At 38.0% G+C, this 24,339-nt stretch overlaps 1 protein-coding gene across 1 annotated transcript in view; it reads right to left on the minus strand.

Moving 5' to 3' along the window:
• Positions 1–3,441: 3,441 nt before the first annotated feature.
• Positions 3,442–24,339, minus strand: part of SYCE1L (synaptonemal complex central element protein 1 like) — a 55,677-nt gene continuing 34,779 nt past the window's right edge. Inside the window, exon 13 of the mRNA XM_011356686.2 lies at positions 3,442–3,641. Coding sequence (XP_011354988.1) covers positions 3,442–3,641 — 200 coding nt within the window. The remainder of the gene's footprint in view (positions 3,642–24,339) is intronic.

Consider the following 24,339-nt stretch of genomic DNA (forward strand, 5'->3'; position numbering starts at 1 on the left):
AAAAGGCAATAAGATTTGTTAAAAACTTCCCTGTGGCTTCTACTTATAGGATGTTGGTATAAGCCTTCTAAAGGCCAACTTCCAAACAGACACACTTCGGACAAAATATGAAGAACACCTGTCTGAAGATCTGAAGAGGAAACATAAGCAGGCATATTGCTGAAGGGGGTCAACTGTGGAGAAGCAAATAGCAAAGGGGTACATTTCTTTTCCATGAGGAAGCCCAGAGATCACACTTAGTAAACAAAGGCATTAAACCAGCTATTTCAAATATTTTAAAAATGAAAGAAAATCATGTCTAATGAACTAAAGTATAAGAGTGATGATAAAGTATGAGAGTTATGTCCCAAATAGAGACTGTCAATAAAGAGATTTAAATTATAAAAAAAGAAGTTAAAGTTCTGGAGTTTAAAAATCCAATAGCTAAAATGAAAAATAAAAAAATTCTGAGAGGGGCTAAGTTGCAGATTTGAGCAGGTGAAAGGAAGAATCGTCAAACTTTAACATGGGTCAGTTGAGATTACTATAGTTTTGTAATACAATTTGAAATCAGAAAGTGTGATGACTCTAGCTTTGTTCTTTTTTTCTCAGATTGGTTTGGCTATTTGAGTCTTTCATGGTTCCATTACGAATTTAGGGGTTTTTTTTTCTATTTATGTGAAAAATGCCAGTGGAATTTTGATAAAGATTGCACTGGATCTATAAGTCACTTTGGGTGGTACGAACATTTTAACAATATTCATTCTTCCAACACATGAACACAGGGTACCTTCTCATTTGTCTTCAATTTTTTCATCAATCTCTTATAATTTTCAATGTACAGATCTTTCACCTCCTTCGTTAAATTTATTCCTAAGTATTTTATAGTTTTTGGTGCTACTGTGAGTGGAATTGTGTTTTTTATTTTTCAGATAGTTTGTTGATAGTAGAGAAATACAACTGATTTTTATATGTTGATCTTATATCCTGCAATTTTACCGATTTGTTGATTAGTTCTAATGGTTTTACTGGTGGAATCTTTAGGGTTTTCTATATGTAAGATCATGTAATCTGCAAAAAGAGACAACTTAACTCCTCACTTTCTAACTTGGATGACTTTTATTTCTTTCTCTTGCCTAACTGATCTGGCTAGGACTTCCAGGACTATGCTGAATAGAAGTGGGCATCCTTGTCTTGTTCCTAATCTTAAAGGAAGCTTTTCATTATTATGATGCTAGCTGTGGGCTTGTCACGTATGGCCGTTATTATGTTGAGGTACATTCCTTCTACACTTAATATATATATATTTTACCATGAAAGGATGTTGAATTTTGTCAAATGGTTTTCTGCAATTGGGATGATATGATTTTTAGTCTTCATTTATTTGGTTAATGGGTGTTTCACATTGATTGATTTGCATATGGTGAACTATCCTTGCATCCCAAGAATAAATCTCATTTTATCATGATGTATGATCCTTTTAATGTTCTGCTGAATTCGGCTTGCTAGTATTTTGTTAAGGATTTCTGCATCTTTGTTGATCAAGTATACAGTCTGTAATTTTTCTTATAGTGTCATCTGGCTTTGTATGAGGGTAATGCTGGCCTTGTAAAATGACTTTGGACACGTTCCCTTCTCTTAGATTTTGGAAGAGTTTAAGAAAGTTTGGCATTAATTTTTTTTGTCAAATGTTTGGAAGAATTCATCCATAAAGCCATCTGTCCTGGTATTTTCTCTGTTGGGAGGTTTTTGATTGCAGCTTCCATCTTCTTGCTTGTTATTTCTCTGGTTAGGCTTCCTGTTCTGCATGGCTGGGTCTTGGTAGGTGGAATTTCTAATAGCCAAAAGTTGGAAACAACCCAAATGGCCATTAACTAAAGAATGGTTAACCAAAGTATAGTATATCTATAAAATGGAATATTATTCAGCCATAAAAAATAAAGTACTGATACATGCTACAACATGAATTTTGAAAAATGCTAAATGAAAGAAGTCATTCATAAAAGTTTACATAATATATGATTCATGAGAAATGTCCAGAACGAGGAAATTTATAGATTTAGAAAGTAGATTAGTGATTGACTAGGGTTGGGGGGGAGCTAGGAATTAAGGAGGTAATAGCTAAAGCATGTGAGGTTACTTTTGGGATTTTGAAAACATTCTAAAATTGGCTATGGTGATGGTTGCACATATTTGTGAATATATCAAATCCATTGCACTGTATACTTTAAGTGGGCGAACTGTATGGTATTCAAACTATATCCCAATAAAGCTGTTAAAAAACAAAACAAAACAAAACTTAAGCAGTATGGTATAAACCAGAGCCACAGAAATCTTTCGACCATAGAATATCAGAAATGAAAAAAAATTCTCTGAAGATCACTAGTCCAGGGATTTTCAACTAGGGATGGACAGCAGGATCACTTGAGGATCTTCCAACATACATATTCCTGAGCCACTGTAGATTTCCTAAAGGAAAATACTTAAAAGTGGAGTCAGAGCTTTCACATCTCTTAAGCTTGTAGAGGTGATTCTGGAATGTAGCCAGGCTAGAGACGCACGGCCTCAGACTGAACGTGCTCGACCTATGTCCCATAGCCAGTCTATGGCAAAGCTGATAACAGAACCCAGGTTTACCTGACTGGCAGCCCAACATGTTTTCTACGCACTCTGCCACCTCTCAGAAATAATGTACTCCCTCCAATTCTCAACAACAAGAAATATTCTGGTGACTGAGAATCTTGAATGCCTGCGGTTCATTACTTAAAAAAAGAGAATTTAAGATTTACTGTCTCTATTTTCTGAATTAGGTAGACATGACTAAGGGCATTACTACGGTACTGTAAGAAGACCACATAGGAAGACAGAAGACCTGGGGTTTAGACTTTGCTCTGTATTAACCCTCTGGATGAACTTGATTTAGTCTCATACCCTCTTCGAGCCCAGGATATCATTAAATTTTATGATTCTCAGCCCTGAATGTATAATAAATTGACAAGAATGCAAAAAAATATTATGCCCATGCCTCATCTCCAGAAATTCTAATTCCACCTATTTGAAATAGAGCTACAAGTTCACCCAGGTTATTCTTATTCAGCAGGGCTGGGAACCATTGGTTAAATTCCAACAACATTGTAGATGAGTCATTTAAGGGCTCTTCCAAGCCCTTGAATCTTTTATAATTTTACGATGGTTTCTATTCTCACTGAAAATCTAAGAATGACTTCAGCCTATTGTGTAAGTGGTCTGAAAGTGCAATTGTTAAAGCAATTTATTTATCTGCCCTGGGTGGGTTCAACAAACAAAAATTAAAAACATTTGTGCTAAGTACTAGTTGCTGCAGTGATATGGGACACAATGAGGATGGGGGGAAGTGGTCCTCATGGAGCTTATTGTTAGAAAACTCGAACCAAAACCTTTTTAGATGTTTTGATGCTGGCTGCAAATGCCCTGCCTACGCTCTTATTGGGGGGTTTGACATAGCAGGGCACTGGAATTCCCTGGTTCTGCAGACACCGCATTTTCCTCTCCTCTCCCAGAAACATCCAAAAACTCACGCGGATATCGGTATAACTCTCGACAATGAGAAACTATGTGGACCACTTTTGGATGGGGATGGTCACAGAGGAATGAGACAAAGGCATAAATGAGCCCCGATATCCCTAGGGAAAAAAATACAGCTTAAATTCAAGATTGATACGAAAAAGTCAGTGTTCTCTCCATCTTCTTTCCAATTCCTTCAAATTCCCACTCCTAAAAAAAAAAAAAAAAAGTCAGTTTTATTGTTGATTGGTGATCTCCAGTACTTGCTTGGAAAATCTCTGCCATTATATTTATTTTTCCTTCTCCAGAGAAAATCCACTTCATTCTGGGAGTTAGGATTCTGTATCAAGAACAGGGAACACTGGGGCTCAGAGGAGAGGTGAATGCGGCCCCTACAAATTCCTTTTTTTTTTTTTTTAAGGAGCTCTTCTCTACCTATGCCTGGCACCTAATGTTTGAGTCTCCTCTTAGTGTTTTGGAGTTAACATCTGTTTTCCCTGGCCCTGTGACTCATTCTGTTAATTCACTCTATATTACTCTTCTTCAAGGAAGACTTATGGGGATGAAGTTAGAGATTTGGGGTTATGAAAGAGATAAAAGAATAAAAAACAAATCTATTCAAGTGATTTAATTATTTTTCATCAAGGTTAGTTAACTCTCTTTTCTAGTTTCTGCCATGACAAACATGTATTAAAATCAGGCTTCATTTTTTTTCCAAAAGGAGATGCTTGGGCAACATAGTTTTAAGATGTTTTTTTCTGCTCTAACCATTGTAATTTCTGTTTTATCTCAACTTTTCTTTATAGAAAGTCGTTTCCTATTAAAACCGTATATAGGTTCAGGATTTAAATGAAAAATAACACTGGGTGCCTTTTACTTTATCCTAAGGGCTATTTTATATTTTTACTTCATTAGTATTAATTTTGGTCCCTGAAAGTATGTTAGGGATGATAAGATGAGGAAAGTGATATTCATTGACATATTCCATAAGTACCTGTTATTTCCCAAAATTTAACTCAATATTAGAAAAATTAGATAAGATAGGGCCCTTTCTTTTACATATCTCTTGGCCCTTTCTTTTCTATGTCTTTTGGTGTAAAGATAAAATTATACTTTACAATAAAATGCATCTTTTTATAGTAGATAATACAGAAGTATGTTCAAAGTTCTATGGGAAAACACAAAAGAATATTATTAGTTCTGTTTAATGGATTCAGAGAAAACTTCACAGGGGTAGTAGCATTTGAGATGATTCTAGAAGGATGGGCAGGAGAGTACTAGTTAAAAAAGAGGCCAAGGCAATCAAGGCAAAAGGAACAGCATGTTCAGAATTATGAGTGTGGCAGCCAGTCTCCAAGAAAGCCCCCAGTGATTTGCCTCCTGGTATGCACGCCCTGGTGCAGTCCCCTCTCATACTGAAAAAAGCCAACCCGTGTCACCTATAAAATATTGCCAGAATAATTTAATTGTGTGTGATTTCCATGGCCAAGCCATACAAAGTACTGTGGTGTCTGTCTTGGGCCCTCTTGGTTTTCACGCTCCGGGGGGAAGTCAGTCACCCTGTTGTGATTTTTAAGCAGCCAACGAAGAAGCTCCCATGAAGAACTTAAACCTCCTGCTAATACCTAGAACCAGATGAGAGAAACATCTTAGAAAGATGTTCCCCAGCCCAGCCAAGTGTTCAGAGAGCTGAGATCTGCCTGATAGCTTTCCTGCAACCTTGTGAGAGACCTCAAACCAGAACCACACAGGCAACAACTTCTAAATTCCTGTGAAATAATAAACGTTTACTGTGAGCCACTAAGTTTGGGGGTAATTTGTTACACTGTACTAGATAGATGATATAGGAGGCATCCAAGGTTATGTTATGCTCTGAGATAAAAAAAAAAGGGGAAATAGTAAGGAATGGGGTACAAAGGGAAAGGGGGAGATCAACTGGAATGGTTTTATAGTTAGGGTGGACCACAGATAATTGTAAAAGACTGTTATTGATTTTAGCAATGAAGTGATGGCATTGGATTTGTGAGTTAGAAAGTAAATGCCTAGGCACTAGACCACGATTTGAAGAAAAGTACTCATAGCTATCTTACACATGAATTATAGTGAATTTTTTTCCCAGGTGACGGGACACGTGCACCCCTGTGCCTGGATGGAGCCGAGAGCTCAGAGTGTCCCCAACAGTAGACGGACCACAGAGCTGTCTAGGCTGGCTTTTAACTGCTGTCATCGGTTTTCTTCTGACAGCTCTGCCTTCCCAGAGTGCAACTGGGACCAGGTCACCAGATCCAAGGGATGTTCACGGAGCCTTTTTCTTTTTCTTACCTCTCCCTGCAAAATGCTGTCAACCCAAGCCATTGGCATCATAATTTTTTCTTTTTTGAATTAAAACCAACATACCAGCCATAAAAAAAAGGGGTGGGGTAGAAGCTGACTTTCAGAGTTGCAAGAGAATTTATGAATTTCCACCTCCCTCCCTCTTCAAGACTCTTGGGTAACTCTTATGCACAGCCTATTTGACAGATGACCATTCTGACTCTGCTTAAATATCTCAGGGATGGGAAGTCCGCCACCAGTTGAGCCAGCCACTGACATGTTGATTTGAGGAGCTGTATGACTCCCTATAATTTTGATGGACTACTGGACTGGGTTTTAGGCTTGTCTCTCCCACTAAAGAACTGGTGTCCTTGGGGCTAGAACTTTTAAGATCAGTATGGACTTGAAAGGGGTTCAAGATTCTAGTGTCTGCTGCCAATCTGCTCATTCTCGAGTTGAACTCAGATCAGTAACAAAGTACTGATTCTGAGCTCCAACCCCAGATATACTAATTAACTCTAGGTTGGGGTCTGGGAAGTAAGGGATTGAGAGTTTCCCCTTACTACCATTTGTAGACCTGGCTCTACCAAACTGAACAACAGAATCGTCTGAGGGAAAGCTGAACCCATTTCAATCTCTCTACTTGACATCCTATTTTGCAGCTATTTTAAAGTATTGCATTGAAAGTACTTTTAAATGCTTTGTATTGATTTCTAGCTTTCTGAATACTCCAGAGTTTATACTGTAATAGATGCCATGCTATCCCACTTTGATGGCCCTCAAGTGGCCTTGATTGGAGGTGGTCAGAAGGTCACAGTCCCAGGATGTCTATAATGAAGATGAGGTCATGGTTAATCAAGATTTGGCTCAGATCAAGCTCTGGTAAAGGAAGCATCAGAAGCATTCCAGCTTTTCTAAATCCCTTGCCTTTCTAGTCCAGGGTTACAAAACTTGGCGACTATCAGAGCCCTGTTAAATGATTTGGATGTCCATACAGCTGCTTAATCAGTAGGTTCAATCATCTGGGGTTTTGATAACTTTTAATCATTCAGTATATTATATGATCCCTGTAGGTTCTGCCAAGACACAGTTTCAAGAGAGAAGAAACAGTAATAGAAAATTATGAATGAGGTTACTTTTTATCTTGTTTTTCATAGGAACTTAAACTCTAGTGTCATATTTATGTTGGTATTATACTGATCTCTGTCATTCATGTGATCTTTAAAATTTTATTTCAGGATTTGTAATAGGAGGCTCCTTAAGTTTGAGAAGTGTAATGCAGTAAAAAAATGGACTTTAAAGTCAGACTGACCTACTTTCAAATCATGGCTTTGTTGGGACATCTAGATTCAACATGGGAGGGAGTACAAGTTAGCTGAGAAATTCCAGTTGCAGTACCTTCAACCATTTCTGCTCAATATGAGGCATCTCTTATGGGCCATCTTTGAGGTGGAGCTCCCTGCTGAATTGGACTACACTTTGCAAATCCCCCTCCACCACTACACACACAATGAACCTCTTGAACTACTAATTCCATTTCAGTGTCTGCTTCCCAAAGGATCTAACTGGCTAAGTTAATTATACTCTAAGATTCAATTTCTTCTTCTTTCAAATTACATTGCTACCATATACATCACTAGAATTCAAAGAGGTAAAACGAGGTAGTATACATGAAGTACCATGGCTCATAGAAGACCATTGCCAAGATTTTTTTTCCTTCCCTCAGCTCACTGGTAGAATCTTTCTCATCACTGGTGCATAAAAATAAGATATATTCTTCACTTTCATTCACCAACTATGATATGCTCAGAATATTGTTAACCACCATAAGGAGAATAGGATGCTAAAAATATACAATTGTAGAAGAGTATGACACATCTGTCACAAGTGTGTGAGCATCTTGAGCGTCGGGACTTCAGGTTTCCAAAGAGCTACGACAAATGTAAATACAGTGTCAGAGAGGAACCTAGAGCAAGGAAATCTAGCCTGAATGTCAAGAAAAACTACCTGGGGAGAAAACACTCGATGTGAGCCTGGAAGAATGAGTCCACATTCACCAAGCAAGAGGAAGGTTGGTGCCCACGGGGAGACAGTCCTTGCTGAGTCTCAAAGACACTGAGAACAAGGTAGAACAAGGTACGTCAAGATGTTCCACAGACATTATACAGCAAACTGGGGAAGGGGAAGAGGTATCTCAGTAGAGCTGCCCTGCGAGGGGTTCAGGGCAGGGATTATCCTCCCCACAGGACAGTGAAGGAAGCTGAGCAAGGCCCAGAGGGCTTAAATGTCTGGCACAGGGTCACAGAGTTGTAAAGCTGCTGAGTCCTCCAGAGACACAACCCAAGTCTTTGATTCTTCTCTACCTGCAAGTGTACAGAGACCACCCCCTCCCACGAGTTACTGAGTGATCCAGATAAGGCCCAAGCAGGTGCTAATTAGCAGATTGCCTATGGAGCAAGGAGAGGGTTATACTAAACAACCTCAAAATCAACACTTGAGGCTTTTTCTGGGATGAGGATCTCTGTACTCGAGAGTTCAGGGAATTTGAGCTCCTTTAAAGCACAATTTTGAAGAAACAGAAGCCAATGTACACATACACAGCATTCGGTTTCCCCAAATCAATTATGCTTAAGTGATGTTAAAGGCCTGACAGAGCCACAAAAGAAAGAACAATCTTTAGCCTCAAAATTGAAGCTGATCCTTGTGCCTTAATCTAAGCCATTGTGTCTGGCCCTGTCTGCAAGCGCAAGTCTGGTTCTCATTGCTTTTGTGGACTTAAGTGAAATCCTTCCCATAACTTAAATTAGGGTTTGTGTTGATGATATCTCTTTTGTTATACTATTAAAAAAAAAAAAAAAACCCACCCAAACTCCTACAATCCAGGCCACTGCTCTAGTGGACACAGGCTGTCCCAACGGATGGAGAGAGCATTTTCCTCAAGAATGAGGGTGACATCAGTGTGGGTGTGGCGCATGGGGTGTGAAGTGCAGTCCCTTTTAAAAGAGCCAGATGGGCTTGAGCTGTTCCCATCCCCTGCTATTGCCTGTTGGTGCAGAGAGGCTAATGCAAACCATACAGGATCAGATGGCTACTACAGGAGGCTGCAGGGACCAAGTGTGGGACTGCTGGATCAAAAGCAGGCTTCAGATGCCAATTATCTAGAAGAAACCACTTCTCATGCATGGCGAGAATACAGAGACCAATGTAGCTAAACTTCCTCACCTTCTTGACAGGGAAATGCAGGATTTCATTGGACAGATGACTTGCTCCAAATTAAGGTCAAGTTCATGGTAAAGGCAGAACTAGAATCCAAACTTTCTGGTTTCCAGACCATCACTCTGATTTGGCTCAGCTACTCAGAAGGCAATGAAAGTCTTCTGGTTCCAAGTTTTTCTTTCAATTTGGGTGAGAAAAATGGGACACAATTCTGAAAGAAAAGGCTACCCAGGGAACAGTGGAAAAAAAAGAAAAAAACTCGTTCTGGCAGCAATAAGAATGTTGTGAAATGCCTTTTTAGATTTTGCATGTTATCTTCTTGTGCACGCACTGATGGGTGTGTATTTTACCCATGTGGCTCTGTGTAAATATAGACCTGTCAGTTGCCTATGCCATGTGGTTAGGAATTGACAGATGTGGCCCCGATCAACAAGAAGAATATCCCCACTGTACCTGATGCTGAAACCACAGGGAAAAAATAAAATAAATTAAAAAAATAAACATCGAATGTGTGTTGGCAGGGAGAAAAGATTCTCAAAGTTTAGAAAGCTCTTGAGAGATCACCTGGTTCAGCCTGCCCTGAAGAATAATCCATGGGAAGGGTGTCTACTGTTATGAAGAGAAATAGGGCACACAGTTAAATGACTTTGAGAAACTTTAGTTTAATTCCAAACAGGTTTCTTTACTAGAGGACTCCTTTACTGCAGGGTCTGTGCTATGCCAATGCGTAATGAGGATTTCTAGGAACGGAATATAAGATACTTTCCCAGACTTGTATGTCCACCAAACTCCTTTTCATTTTAATGACAATCTTGTGAAACTAAGGTTTCTTGGGAAAATAATCTTTAAATGTTCACCTTTTCCAATAACCTGACTTTACAGACGAGAAAAGATAAAAGTCTGAGAGGAAAAGTGTCTTTCCTTAGGTCTCACTAGTCGTCGGTGGCAGAACCAAGATTCAAACCCAGACCTTCAGACAATAACCAAAGCACCAAATACCTTTCTCACTGCTATATCCCTAGTGTGTTTTCAATAGAATTAAGTTTAAGTAAGGCACCGATTAATAAATAATAGCAAAGTATTTTACCTGCATTATCTTACATCTTGATTAAAATCCTAAGGAATAGATACTCTTATTCCCAGTTTTACAGGCAAGAAAATGGAAACTTAACATACTAGCCATTTGACTTTGGGCAAAAAATGAGTAAATGAATGAATGATAGAAGATACTTTTTACTACAGGTATAAATGACTACCCCTAAACACTTCCCCCAAAAGAAGCAGCTGTAGGGACAAAGGGAGAAATAATAAAGGAATATGGTTTCCCTGTGACCTTGGCAGAGATCTCCCTCACAAACTTGAGCTGAGGTTTGCACTCTAGAAGCAATAGCTCTATAACTCAGTCCCATGACCAACACAGTTTGTTCATGGACTGTAGAGACTATGCGGGTCTTGCGACATAACCACATTCTGAGCCTCCCTATCAAAGCCTGAGATGTCTGAAATTGGCCATAAGGAAGGCATTAGTGCAGCCCTCCCACACTTCCATTGTCTCTTGAAAACTGCTCCAGTCTTTTCTACCATCACAGAAATACCATCTCTTGAGATTTCACATTATTTCTCATCCTTGCTTTTAATTCTGTGCTTCTGTCTCACAATAGAAAAACCCTAAAACTTAAAGTTAGAATTCCTGGAAATGGACCCTGGCTCTCAGCTTTACAGGTTGTGCGACCCTGGACAAACTAACTATTCAAGAAATAAAGAGAATCACTTCTATTATCATCATCACCGGCATCATCAAAGTGTTTATTGGTTGGCTTTATCTACCACACTATCAGCTTTAAGTTTCACAAAAAAACACTGGAGTTGTTATTGTCCATATTTTATAAATTAGGAAATGCAACACAGAGAAGCTAAACTACTTCTTAAATCAGCCTTTGGCAGATAGCAGAGCTAGAATTTGAACACAAATAGTCCAACTCCAAGATCCACCACTTAAAAACCACTTGATAAAATAAATGCTTCGAGGTGCATATATTGTATGTGTGAGTGTGTAAATGTGAATGAATCCTCCTCTGTTGCCACAAGCCTATGAGGTAGGTATTATCATGCCCATTACGAAGATGAAGAGACTGAGTCTCAAAAAAATTTAAAAATCTGCTAAATATCATGGCTATAGCAAATGAGTGGTAGAAAGGAAATTGGAGCTAAGAGCTTCATGTCTGCAAAAAAAAAAAAAAACCCCAAGCTCTTTTGATTCCAGGATTCTGAAATTTCTGACCCACGACTTCCTCATTTGCACATAAGGGTCATAACAATGCTCCTTCTCAATGACTGCAGTGAAGATCATGGTATGTGAAAAGATCTCTTAAGCTCTATGCCCAATGATGGTTGCCTATTTCTCATCTTTGTCTACGAAAACCAACAGCGAGGAGCCTCTCTGGCAGGCTGCCATTTGCTGACTCCGGGTTCATGTGTTGGCTGCAAGTTAGATTCACTCACCTAATTTTTTAGGGCCTTTTACAATGTATGAGGTCATTTGTCTTTGTTAGCAAAAAAAGATTTAGTGATGAATTCACCCTACAGCGTAATTAGCCCCAGGCCTGTCTGTCCCTGAGGGAATCCTTCCTATCTTAGCAAAACATAGGCAACCTGAGGTGCAGGGGCATGTCACTTTGTAGAATCTAGCTAATTTAACACAAAATGCGTCGAATCAACAGGCCTTTATTCCTGCCACCTCCAAGAAACTCCACTTCTCCCCAAAGTAAAACAAAGGAGTAGCTTTTGCCAGCATTAAGGTTGATAGAACAACATAAACCCAACTGCTAACTATTAAGAATTGCTGGAGTCTTGGTTTATATTTCTACAGATGCTCCTCTGGGCTTAAAGGAACAAAGGGGTATACTTAGGAAGCGGAAGACACTTGTTATGCTTGCTGTGGCTTCTAGAACATGCCTCTACTTGATTTTCAAAAGACTTTCTGAACACAAAGGCTAGGTGGTTGCCAGCCCACCTCAAAATGACAGAAGGATTTACTCGAAAGAGATTTTACACTTTAATTTTCAATCGCGCTTTGTTCCTGCCCACAGAGCAACCAAAAAAGTGAGGAAATGTTTGCTATCCCTCCCCAGTGGCTTAGGTCATTTGGCTATCATATGACCTTTGGTGATCTAAGTCACCTCTATCCTGGCTTTGCCAAAAAGTTGATTGCTGTTCAGTTCTTCCTCTCAAAGGTCGTTCGGCAATAAAATGTCATCTCCCTCCTGATTGAAGATAAATAGGGGGAAAAATCCTGTAGAAATCCAACTGGCGGTAGACATGTGCTGGCTTAGCTGGCTTCTACCCTCATGTGCCGAAGTCCACATGCTTTCATATAATGGTTCTCAGAGTCACTGGTTTCAATGTCCACAAGGAAGCCAGAAGGAGTTTTTGCAGCCAGATTAAAAATAACAGCTCTCTTCCACTCCCAGTGAAATAGCATGACCAAACAAGGAAGCGGGACTCAGAGAGACGATCAAACCGGGGGACACAGCAGCACCAATAATTAAAGTTCTAGCCAAATCCATAGGAATGAAATAATTCTGAGGCTATTGTACACAGGGTCTGAGAAATGACACTTCAGATATATGAAAACAAAACTCTTGCCTAAATCGCGATGTAAATGTTCTCTTGATGAACTCCTATACTGATCATACGAGGCCCTTCACGATCTCATGCTTCTTTGGATAGGATCAATATTTACTGATCATTCCACAGGCAACCCAGTGCATTGTGGGACACTGTAAGACGAGATGATGTTCTACTCCTGCTGTGTCTTTTCCCACAATTACTCCGATTCTTTGATACCAAACCCTGTGAACTTCTCCGAATGGTTAAGTCATGTTCTCCATCCCCTCCCTGCCATGCTGTGCCCTCCTCTGCTCTCCTTAATAAAATTTTACTCCTCCTTAAAGACTGAACTCAAGCTTCACCTCTCTGGAGTCACCTTTAATTGCATCTAGTTTTAGGTTTACTCAGCATGATTGTGGTATACCGAAGAATGTGGCCACAATATTTTGCAGCGCCTCCTATCAAAAGTAAGTCTATTTTCTCATTCCTTAGTCTCAAATTTGCTTTGATCAATATTCTGTAGAAGTGACACCATGTGAGTTCTACAACCCAGTCCCCAAGATGCCTTGAAATGTCCTCCTTTGTCCTCTTGAAATGCTGGTCTGAGACCACAACATAAAGATCTATCCTACTGGAGGATGCAAAGCCATGTGGAGAAGAACGAAAGTATGCCCAGTGAATGCTAGCACCAACTACCAGAAATGTGAGGCCATCTAGACCATCCACCCCAGTCGAGCTACAGATGACAGCAGCCCGAGTGGTCTCCAGACAAGTCAAGAGAAGAACTACACAGCTGAGCCCAACCCAAACTGCAGAATTATGAGCAAATACATTGTCTTGGTTTTCAGACACAACATTTTGAAGTGGTTTGTTAGGCGGCAATAGATAACATAGTTATAATAAGACATATTTCTTGGTATTTTGGAAAGGTCACATCTGTACAGGAAGTCACACAAATCTTTGTGTCTGAAAGGGGAAAGCAGGTTATTTCCCTGGAAAACCCTTTCTTCCGCCCTCTTTATCTAACTTCTATTCACCATTCAAGTCTCAAACTAGACAACCTTTCTCTGGGAATTCTTCTCTGTCTCCCCTGAGATGGGGTTAGGTGTTTCTCTGAGGGGCTCCTTAGCATGCTGTTCTTTCCCCTTTGATAGTACAATTCATACCCCATGGTTGTAGTATCTGTTTTCCCCATCAGACTGAGGGTTTGACAAGGAAAAGACAGAGCCTGCCTTAGTCATTATTGTGTTTCCATCTTTAGTTTAGCACATGCCACGTGAGAAAAGGATTTTCTGCTTACATATCTCATTGGTCCATCAAGTGTTTATTGATCCCCTTATCAGGTCACTGATTCCACTGTGGGACAGCAATTTGTGTGACAATGTATTTTCTTAAGTGAGATAGCCTCTGCTTCCATGTCTACCTTTTGTTCATAGGCTGATATCTGATCAAAGCACCAAAAACATCCCCTGCATGTTTACATATTTGAATACAGGTGCCGTGCTCTCCTTAAATCATCTCTTGTTCAATCTACAGGATAAGAAACAGCTGAGGACCCTGGGGATATCTGGCCCGGAGTAGCACCTGACCATCCAGTGTCTCTTGACAATTTCCTCTTGCTAAAATGTGGCAACAAGAATTTAGCATCACCAAGAATATGACTGACATAGAGTAGAGGCAAATTATCACATGTATTATTTATAACTTTTTTTTTTATTAGTGCATTTAAGTTCATCCTGACTTGTCGGACAAACTCACTATGCCGATTACAACACAGCCCTCAGCAGCCTGTGTGAACAAGGCTTTTGGGTCAGTGTTCACTCATATCTTGCCCTGATCTGAGAATATGCAGTTGATTTTATCTGATTTTATTTGATTTATTAACATTTTGGAGAATAAGCACAGAAGTTTTCATTTAGCCTTGTTTTATATGGTAATTGGGCTTTTTAGGTGCTATTATGATTATAAAAAATGTATTATACAGTGCTCCTGTGAATTCACAGTAAGCCAGAATTCCACATTACATTCCACGTAACTAGAACTTGCTTTTAGTAGAAAAGTTTCTATTTAGCACTTGGCAAAAGTCTTTGTTTAATTCTACTGTATTCTATTTGGAAAAGGAAAAACAATTACAAGGGACACTAAATTCCTTTCAGAGAATTGAATATTTCTTCAGAGAATTGAATGTTCCCGTGTTGCAGGGGAAGCAGCAGGAAAAGGCTGTAGAGAGGAGTGTTTGGAGTCAGAACTGGGATTTAATCTCCTTTCTGCCACTAGGAAGTTTATGACAGTGGAGAAATAACTAAGAAGTGACACTGAGAATCAGTTGCCTAAGGTGTAAAGGGGGGATAAAGTTATTTCTCTCACAAAATTAAACTATATACATGTCTAAAATCTACCTCTACAATCACTGCCTCGGCACATAGAAACACAAAATGAGTCCTACTTCTTGACTGGCTGTTGTTTCCTGCTGGATACAACCTCTGCACACCTGATCCCCTGGTTGATCTTGGAGTCTAATAAACCCTGCCACTGAGACGTGTATTTAATGTACGACAGTTCCTGTGATCACTAAAGTGTAAAAAAGTAGATAAAGATAAGAGGTCCCTCTGAACCTTGAGTTGGGGCTCACTGGCCCTGTCTCAGCTTGGAATGGTGTGTGTGTGTGTGTGTGGTTTGTGTGCATGTCTTGTGTGTAACAGCCATACCTATGCAGACCACTGGACCCTCTTTGTGAATAGGGGTAGGTGTGTGCGTGGGAGGGGCGTAGTTGTGAAGTGGAGAGACATGAGGACTATTCCCACAGAGATCCTCTGTAGCCAGCAGTGGGAGCTTAGAGCCCTCTAGCGTTCCTTACACATACTGCAGGGCGTTGTGAGGTGGGCACGGCTGGTTGGCGCATCTCTAGGCAGATGCTGCCATCTTCTGGTTAGAGTCACACTTTAAATCTCAGCTGTCAGTGCTCTAAGCTAGAAGCTACAAGGGCTGGCCTTTTTTCATCTGAACCCAGAGTCGGTTTTTGAAAGACATAAAAACACAAAGGAAAAACAAGTTGGCTTGGCAGCAGAGCCCATAATTACCTTCAGACATACTCAGGGCCCATCATTCCCTACACAAATCTCTGCCATTACACTTTTCAAACTGGCCTGTCCTCATAGTTTTCTTTCTTAGTCTTTAAAAGCCTTGTATGAGAGGCATGATTCTGAAGCATCAATGTTATGTGGAGATTTTGGTGATGGTGGTGGTGGTGGGAATTAAGCAACTTTACCAGAAAGTAATTTTTTAAAGTTATTCATACACTGAAACAGGTGATCCAATGTACTGGTAAATAGCCAGTAACATGGCAGATATTTTTCATGTATGAACTCCCTTTCTAACCATCCCCAACACCACACCCCAACCTGGCCTTTTATGGTAACATCCCAACCATTATACACATGTGTGACTGCATACTCTTCAGCTGTGGCCTAACCTGTTTGATTGCCTCTGCTGATGGAGCTCTCATTACCCAATGTGGCTGCTGAATCTACTGTTGGACAACAGTATTTGTTAACAACGGTATTTGTCTCACTGGTTCCTTTTTCACATGATAAATGTTCAGAGGATTCTAGTATCCATCATCAGAATAAACAGTCTTAGGTTCTTCAGCCTTAGTTTTCATGCCACAGATTTCAAAATCTTTATCATACTTTCCCTACTTATTTGGATACATTTCATTTTGTAATACCCATCTCAAACTGAGTCTGTCAGGGTTTTATAAAATGCCCTGAGCAGTACTAAACCAGCAGAACCATGATCTACTCGTTCTTATCAGAATTGTACCAATGTTTAAAGTTGCATGAAAATAGTTTTAAAGTTAATAAACATCCTTACACGATGTCATCCAGATCTCTTTCATAGGAACGCCCGCTAAATTTTCTGTATACTAACCACGGTCTTTTAGCATCACGTAAATTATTCACATGAATGCCATGACAAACCTGGTTCTGGCTTGTTTTCAGACTTTGCATACTCTCATCCTCTTTTCTCTCTGATTAGGACCGTTTAAGGCTGTGGTTTCTGTTTACTATCCTTGAAGTATGGGAAATACTGACTTGAACATATACTCTCATTGGTCACAACAGTGACTCATTTTATTTTAAATGTTTCTTTAAATGAACTCATTTTTTCTTAAATTTATTAAAAAGAACCTTTTAATTATGATCATACAGAAAAACCTAGCACCACTTGTCTTTAGAAGAAAAATGCAAAAATAGAGGGAAAACTAAACGAATACATTAAGTTCTAGAAAAATATAGTTGCTTGCCAAAGGATTTATTGAGAAGGGGGTTTTAGAAGTTTTAGAGATTATTTTAGGCATTTTAAACCAAAATAAGAGTGTTTTTCCAGGTAAGACTGGGGAGTTATTGCTTAATGGGTAGAGTTTCTATTTGGGGTGATGAAAAAGTTTTGGAAAAAATAGTGGTGATAGTTGTACAACATTGTGAATATATTTAATACCACTGAGATGTCCACTTAAAAATGATTAACATTTAATTTCGTTATTTATATTTTATGACAATGAAAATTACTTTTAAGATGTGTTTTTTAAAAAGTACTTAACCATTTTGGAAGGGGCATAACATCTGCATCATGTGATTCAATGTCATGAAATGAGCCACCTGCACCACATGAATCATGAGTGATACAGGTCTCATACTTTGGAGAAACACTGACCTAAGCCACTGATAAAGGGTATTATATTTTGACAGATATATTTAGTATTCAAAGCTGTGATTGCGGGTGGCCATATAGATATGCTTATCACTCCCATTTATGCATACACTGTATATTATAAAATAGTGACTCCCTTAATAAGGAAGAGAGAACACTTGACAGTATCTTATTTCATCCTTATAACATTAATTAAACCATTATCTCCATTTCCATTTACAGATGAGATAACTGGAGATTAGAGGAAAAGAATTTGTCCTGGGTCACATTTTAGTTGTGAGGATCTTACACTTTAACCTGACATTTTCTGCCTTTAAAGGTTATGTGGTTTTTTTGTTTTTGTTTTTGTTTTTGTTTTATCCTGCCACAATAGAAATGAAAATGTAGAAGAATTTTGAAGCTCTTCCTTGTGGCAGTTCAATAGTTCTCAAAGTTGGTGGGCAAGTAGTTTGTGAATGCTGATATAGACCTCCCTGCTTTTTCTACGTACATAGGATGAAAAAGCCCAGAAAGATAGTGACTTATGCAAGGCTGTACAAGCAAATATGAATTTAAAAAGAGAGACTTAATTCTCCATGTTGAAAATAAGACTTTGCTTGCTTTTTCTTAGACCATGTACTTTAGAGAACTCGTCAGCTCTTTCTCTCTTTGAAATGTGTATCAATCTTTCTAAAAGCTGTGGATGAAAAAAGTTTCTACAGAAAGTAGCCATACAGGGTGATCCGATCATAAACTCCTAATTGGGCAGGTCATTGTGGGTAGTCACGCCTCAGGCATATAACTTCTTTAGTGAAAGGTTTTAAGCCAGCTCTGTCCATGTTCTTGTGCATCTAGGTAAACACATCTTTGAAAGGCCATAAATAATACCCCTTGAAGGCATAACCACCCTGAAGAGAACACGTAATCCAGTTGAACTGTCCCATAATCCACCTTGCTTTCACCCAACCTCATGAAATCTTCCTTATACTCTCTCCTTAATTTCAAATGTATAAAAGAAACTGCAAAACTGTTATTCTCCAGAGTATTTGAGATCTTGCTTCCCAGCAACTGTCACCTGTTTCGGCTCAAATAAACTCTAATAAAAATTCTCTTCGATGTTTTTTTTACATCGAACTAAATTATTAATAATTTTAGTATTAACATGATACTTAAATCTTGAATAATGTTGGACTGCACTCAGGGTGGGCTTACAAAATAGCTCCTTAAAGAGTCTGAAATTAGGAAAAATAATAGTGTTTAATCTTTGCATAGCATTTTAAATTTATGAATCATTTTCTCAAGCATTTCACTAGAAAGGAAGCTAATTAAAAGAAGACAGTGCAGCCCAACAAGGTAGATTAATGATCAAGTTGGAACTCAAATGCCATGCTCAGAACCCAAGTACTGGCCATTTTCCAGTGTGAAATTCTGGTATTGTGATGTTTAATGGCACCAAAAATAGATTTTCCCTTCCTGCAATTTCCCAAAGGCAAAACATAAGATTAAACTTCACAAAGGTTAATTTGTTGTTTGTTCCCTCTATATTGTGCTTTCAAGTCTGATTTCTAATTGCTTGTGTGGAAAATTGTGGGATCTGAAGAACCCAGAAGAAAATGGGATTCTTAGTAATCTAAGTATAACAAACCTTAATATCCCCCCACAGACTCCAAGAGCAAGGAGTTGACTTAGTAAACAACTGTTCTTTTCATGCCTTGGTTTGGTCACTTTGCTAATGTATTTATTTGCTACTACTATTATCTGCTGAACATGTGACCACTAAGAAGAGGATTCTGATCACACTGTTACAGATGGAAGTTCTTTTTGTATAAAACCTGTCTGAACAAAAAAAAAAAATGATACAACATGGCCAGGTAGAAGTAGTGCTTTGAAAATCTGTAATGGCGCTGGGGTCCCAAAACAATATTTACTTCACATGAGTATGGTTTTCATGAGGTTATTTGTATTGGTAGCAAGGGACCAAATATGCACATTTATTATATTTTTACTTTAAAGATAGTATAGTACTAAACATACATGTAAAGTATTTTAAAAGGTTTGGTGAAATTTGTAATCCAGAAGAATTTAGGATATTGAGTAGATCATGCCGTCAGTTAATGATTAATATTTTCAGTAAACAAATAGCTGCCAGATATGAAAACAGACCCTCTCTACACACACATACACAACCCAGACACACACAGAAATATGTCTGTAAGTCAAAATTTTTGAAAATTTACTTATTACACAGGAACACAGTAATTTCATTATTTACACTTCATCGCAGAACCCTACGTTTTATTTTTAATAAATATTATATCTTGATAAAGAATGCGTATGTCATAGGAAACCAAAGGTAGTAAGTTTCTCATTGACACATACGGCTGTGATACTGCAAGGAAACTGAGTGATGATTTTCACGCCTTCAATCTCTGTAGGGTGTTTTAAAATATTTTAAAATTCATGAGAATAATCAACAGAACAATTACATCTTTGGCAATGAAAAATGCATTGAGAGATTTTAAAGCCTTTGCAAACTGCCACTCAAGCTTATTTTTTATGAACTCCTTGCTCATTAAAATTGAGAACAGAGCAATTAACTACAATTGCACCCCTTCAAGAAGACTAAAACACAGCCTGCGATAGATTGTAATTTCCACAGTGTATTCTTTCACTTAAATTTATAGTTCCACAATATGGAAATTTCCCTCTTATTCAAAAGAAAGTTTGAAAGTGAATTTTTTATTTTGTTCACAGAAAATGGGCAATATATAGCAATTTTATTCTTAAGTAAATAAACTTAATGGACCCTATTGTAAAAATAGCGAGGAGGCCAGTATTTAAAAGCATGACATAGCTATCCCAAGACATTGACAAAAATTGTATATTTATGAATTAGTATTAAACTCAGAATCCATTTTGTTTGATTTTACCTATTTGGAAGTGATATTAGTCATAATAATAGTTATACTTTAAAAAAAAAAAACTGATACACGTAAGTAGACCACATCAAGTGGACAATATGCTCCTTGGCTTTTTCACTGACAACGGTACTCAGGATTTTGGAAATGCATGCCTTGTGAGCAGTCTGCATATTAGAGAGCACAAGCTCTTGCTCTGGGTCAGGCACTGTGCTCAGTGCTGCCTGGAAACCCCTCGATCTCTGCAGTGGCCATACGAAACTCATAGTACTCTAACTTCACACGCACTTACTTGTGTCAGTGACATTAAGGAGGGTAACCGATTAACTACCAATCACACAAGTGGGAAGACATGGATTTGAACCCAGTACTCTGATCACAACTTGAGTTCTTCCCTCTATGTATGCTATACACTACCTGCTGAGTAGACAGCAGGTACTGTGAAGGGCTAGACAAGTCTGATAGCATTATATCGATAGACTACAATTCAACACATCTTCCACCAAAAGAAAGTAACATAATGTTCCCTTTTGATGTCAACAATTAAAAAATGAAACATCTCACTTGATTTTCACGCTTTAGAGCTGCTCAAAGAAAGAATTAGAATTGAACTTCTATTCTCTTGTTCTTTAGATCTCAATATTATCATCTTTCTTCCTATTCTTACTGCCTCAGTTAGGCCCCTGTTGCCTCCTTCTAAACTATATTAGATTCCAGTATCACCTTTCCTCCTTCGATCTCCTGCTCAATTAAATTTTTCAAGCAGTGTTTCTGCTCATGACCACTCTACTGCTCACAAAACCTTTCAATGGCCGATAAAATACATACAACCTGGATTTCTTTTGTTCTGGTTCCCAAGTGTGTTTTCAACACTTCCCTTCCTTCTCCCATCAACAGGTAACCGCCAATTCAACCATATCCATGTAATTTCCTTTTCCCCACCTCGACCCAGTACTGTTCAACAAATACTTACTAAGAGCTTGCTGTGTTTAGTGGTCTGTGATGGGTACTTTGATAAATGCAAATAAAAACTCTGCATGGATCCAGCCCTCAAGTCACAGATATTTAGTAGTCAGATGAACCATGCATATGCCCAGCTGAAATAAAATAACCCAGAAGAATGAGTAGAACTTTGGAGATTTTATTGAATTTACTTAGGAAGTGTCTATTTAGTTCAGCTGTTTTAGTTATCTTAACAACTGAAGCAAACTAATATACTTGGTGTAAAAATGGTGCTTCGTTTTGTACTGGGGAAGAAGACAAAAGTCATGATGTTGACCTTCAGGAGGCGAGAAATGCACAGTAATTCTACCCTTCCCCATTCTGCCTTCATTTCTGCATTTATTTAATTTTATTTTATTTTTCAAATTTGCCCCCAACACAGTGTCTCACTTTTCCACTATTGGTCATCCAGTTTTCCTGGTCTAGAAAAATTATTTTCTCTCTGCCTATTCAAAATGTTATAATATCACTATACTAATCTATCAAAGTTCAGCATGCAGCCCATCTCCTTGGAAAGTGGCCATTCCCTTCTGTGAGGTCCAACAGCTCTTGCTGTTCCCCTCAGTCTATACTTCTATCATTATGGGGTATTTTGGGAAGCAATGTGTTTCTTTTATTATCGGATCACATTTAATGCATCTGCAATCTTGACAGAGCCTAGATCAGGTCCCTAAAATTTGTTGTTCAATAAATATTTTCCCCTTAGAATTCTGTCATATTATTTTCTCTACATATTTTCTTTTTAAAAATAATTTATCTTTCATGTGCTTTCTCATTTTATCTTTTAAAAATTTTCCAACTGCCTTTTCAATGCCAAGTGCTTCAAACAGTTAAGCCTCAGTTTCCTCATCTGTAGATTAAAGATAATAGTACCTAAAATATAAGGTTATTAGGGAGTACAATACAGAAGGGTGTGAATCATTGGGAACTTGAATCCCACAGTAAAATAAACATAAATAAACCATATCAGAATGAATATTTTTATCTTATTAGGTGAGTTTCATTTCTGATAATAACCAATAGTCATTTGGTGTCAAATAGAATGGATAAAGGGACTGAACAAGCTAGGTAATACTGGCTTGTGTCAAAACAACCAGTTTGCAGCAATCATTCTATTCTCAAGATTAGTGCGTGCATGTGCATGCCTCTCCTTTGCTCCCCATATTCCTTCACCTGGACTTCCCTTCCTGCCCATTCTTCAAGTAACAGTTCAGATTCTACTGCCTCCATAAATACATTCATCTTCCCAACTGTTATCACTCTTTCTTCTGAAATCCCCCTCAGATGTTTTAAATTTCTCTTGCACTAACTATAACTTTTTTCCTGCACTGTAGTTATTAGTCTAAATATTTCTTTGCACTGCTCTAGTTTCAATATTTTGAGAGACGGTATCTTCTTACTAGATGTCTTACATAGCAGATGATCTAGCAATAGTGAATTACTGTGTAAAGAAGGATGCATTAGCATACTGCTGAAAGAACTCAAAAATATGGAAGAACCTGAGGGACAGAAGACAAAAATGGATAACTGGTAGAGAGAAAAATACATTTTGAGGTTGAAATTAGGGTAAACAAATAATTACAGAAATACGCTTTCGATGACAACTCTATCCACAAGACTGACCTATCCTGCATGCCTTTCACCCCAACTGCTGTAGAAAAGTAAATGCTCCACATCATTGTGAACATTTTGGTATAGTTCTTAATTTTGACATTCTTGACACATATGAGTTAAAACGTATGCATTTCATAATAGTTTATGTTTCCACTCATTTCCACATTTTTTGAAATTATAGAGATCCAAACTGGAAAACGGTTCCATCTCCATTACATTATCAATTCCTGAATCCTGCTCATTATACTATTTTATCATATAGCATCTATGTCACATCATAATAAATCAATAAATCCAGGGTTTTTTAATCCATTGAAGTTCAAAAGAATCATGTTAGAGATTAAACATGAAATGAGTTCTAAATGTTTCCACTACTTAGCCTATGTCTTTTCAAAGTCATTACCATTTCCTTCAGCATGTCAGCCCTATCACTGCCTGTTGTCTTCCATTGCATGGTCTGAGATTTTTATCATCATTAAAGTAGATGTCTATAAATGTATATAGAATAAATTAATATTTTAATAATTTGTATTTATTCAATAATTTTCATTGAATAACAGAAGTAATATTAATTAGTAAAGAAGAAATGGAAAAACCATATTGACCTATTTTTTTGTGTGTATATTTCAGATAGCTTACTACTGTGATTTAGAAGGCCCTATATAATCCAAACTACACCTATCCTGACTTCATTTCTGTTTCTCTCTTAGCACATTGATCCATTTCCATTTCTCAAATAAAGCTTTGGCCATCTCCAGACTTCTGCTCATGTCACTCCCTTTCTCTAGGATGATATTGCCAAATTTTCACATGGCAGACTAGTCGTAACACTTAGTGTGGTTTAAATATTAATTCCTTGAGGGACTTCCCATAACTACATTTTCTGAAAAAGAGACCAATTAAATTATTCTCTAACATAGCATTCATCAAATATAATTGTAATTTAATACACATATTAAATTTTTATTTGTTCACTTCTTTGTTGATTGAATCCCAGATTAAATTGAATATCTCGGGCAGTGGTCATATATTTTTTTCATTTACCAATTTATAACCAAGCATAATACAGTGCCTAAAATGTAAAGGGCACTCAGACATATTCTTGAATAAATTAATGAGTAAATGTCTCATTATCAAACCCAATCTTTTACTAATCCTTTATAAAATTTTGCCCTGCACTCATTTTTGTTGATGAGCAGACATATTTTGTTTGTTTTTGGGTTATCATTCACTCAAATGATCAGCCTGTCTAATGCATATTTTAGGAAATGAAGTCAAAGCCATCCCCAGGATGGGACTCATTGCCGTTTCCTTCAGTGGACATGAAGAATAACATGCCATCATCGTGTCTAGAATGCCATATAGCCACCATGCTGAAATAAAGCAATTTCCTGAAATTAAAATGCAAAGAACACTAACAATATATCTCTTTTAAAGAAATGAGAGAGTGAAA

Source organism: Pteropus vampyrus, unplaced genomic scaffold (assembly GCF_000151845.1).
Source record: "Pteropus vampyrus isolate Shadow unplaced genomic scaffold, Pvam_2.0 Scaffold29, whole genome shotgun sequence".
In the NCBI taxonomy this organism is placed as follows: Eukaryota; Metazoa; Chordata; class Mammalia; order Chiroptera; family Pteropodidae; genus Pteropus; species Pteropus vampyrus.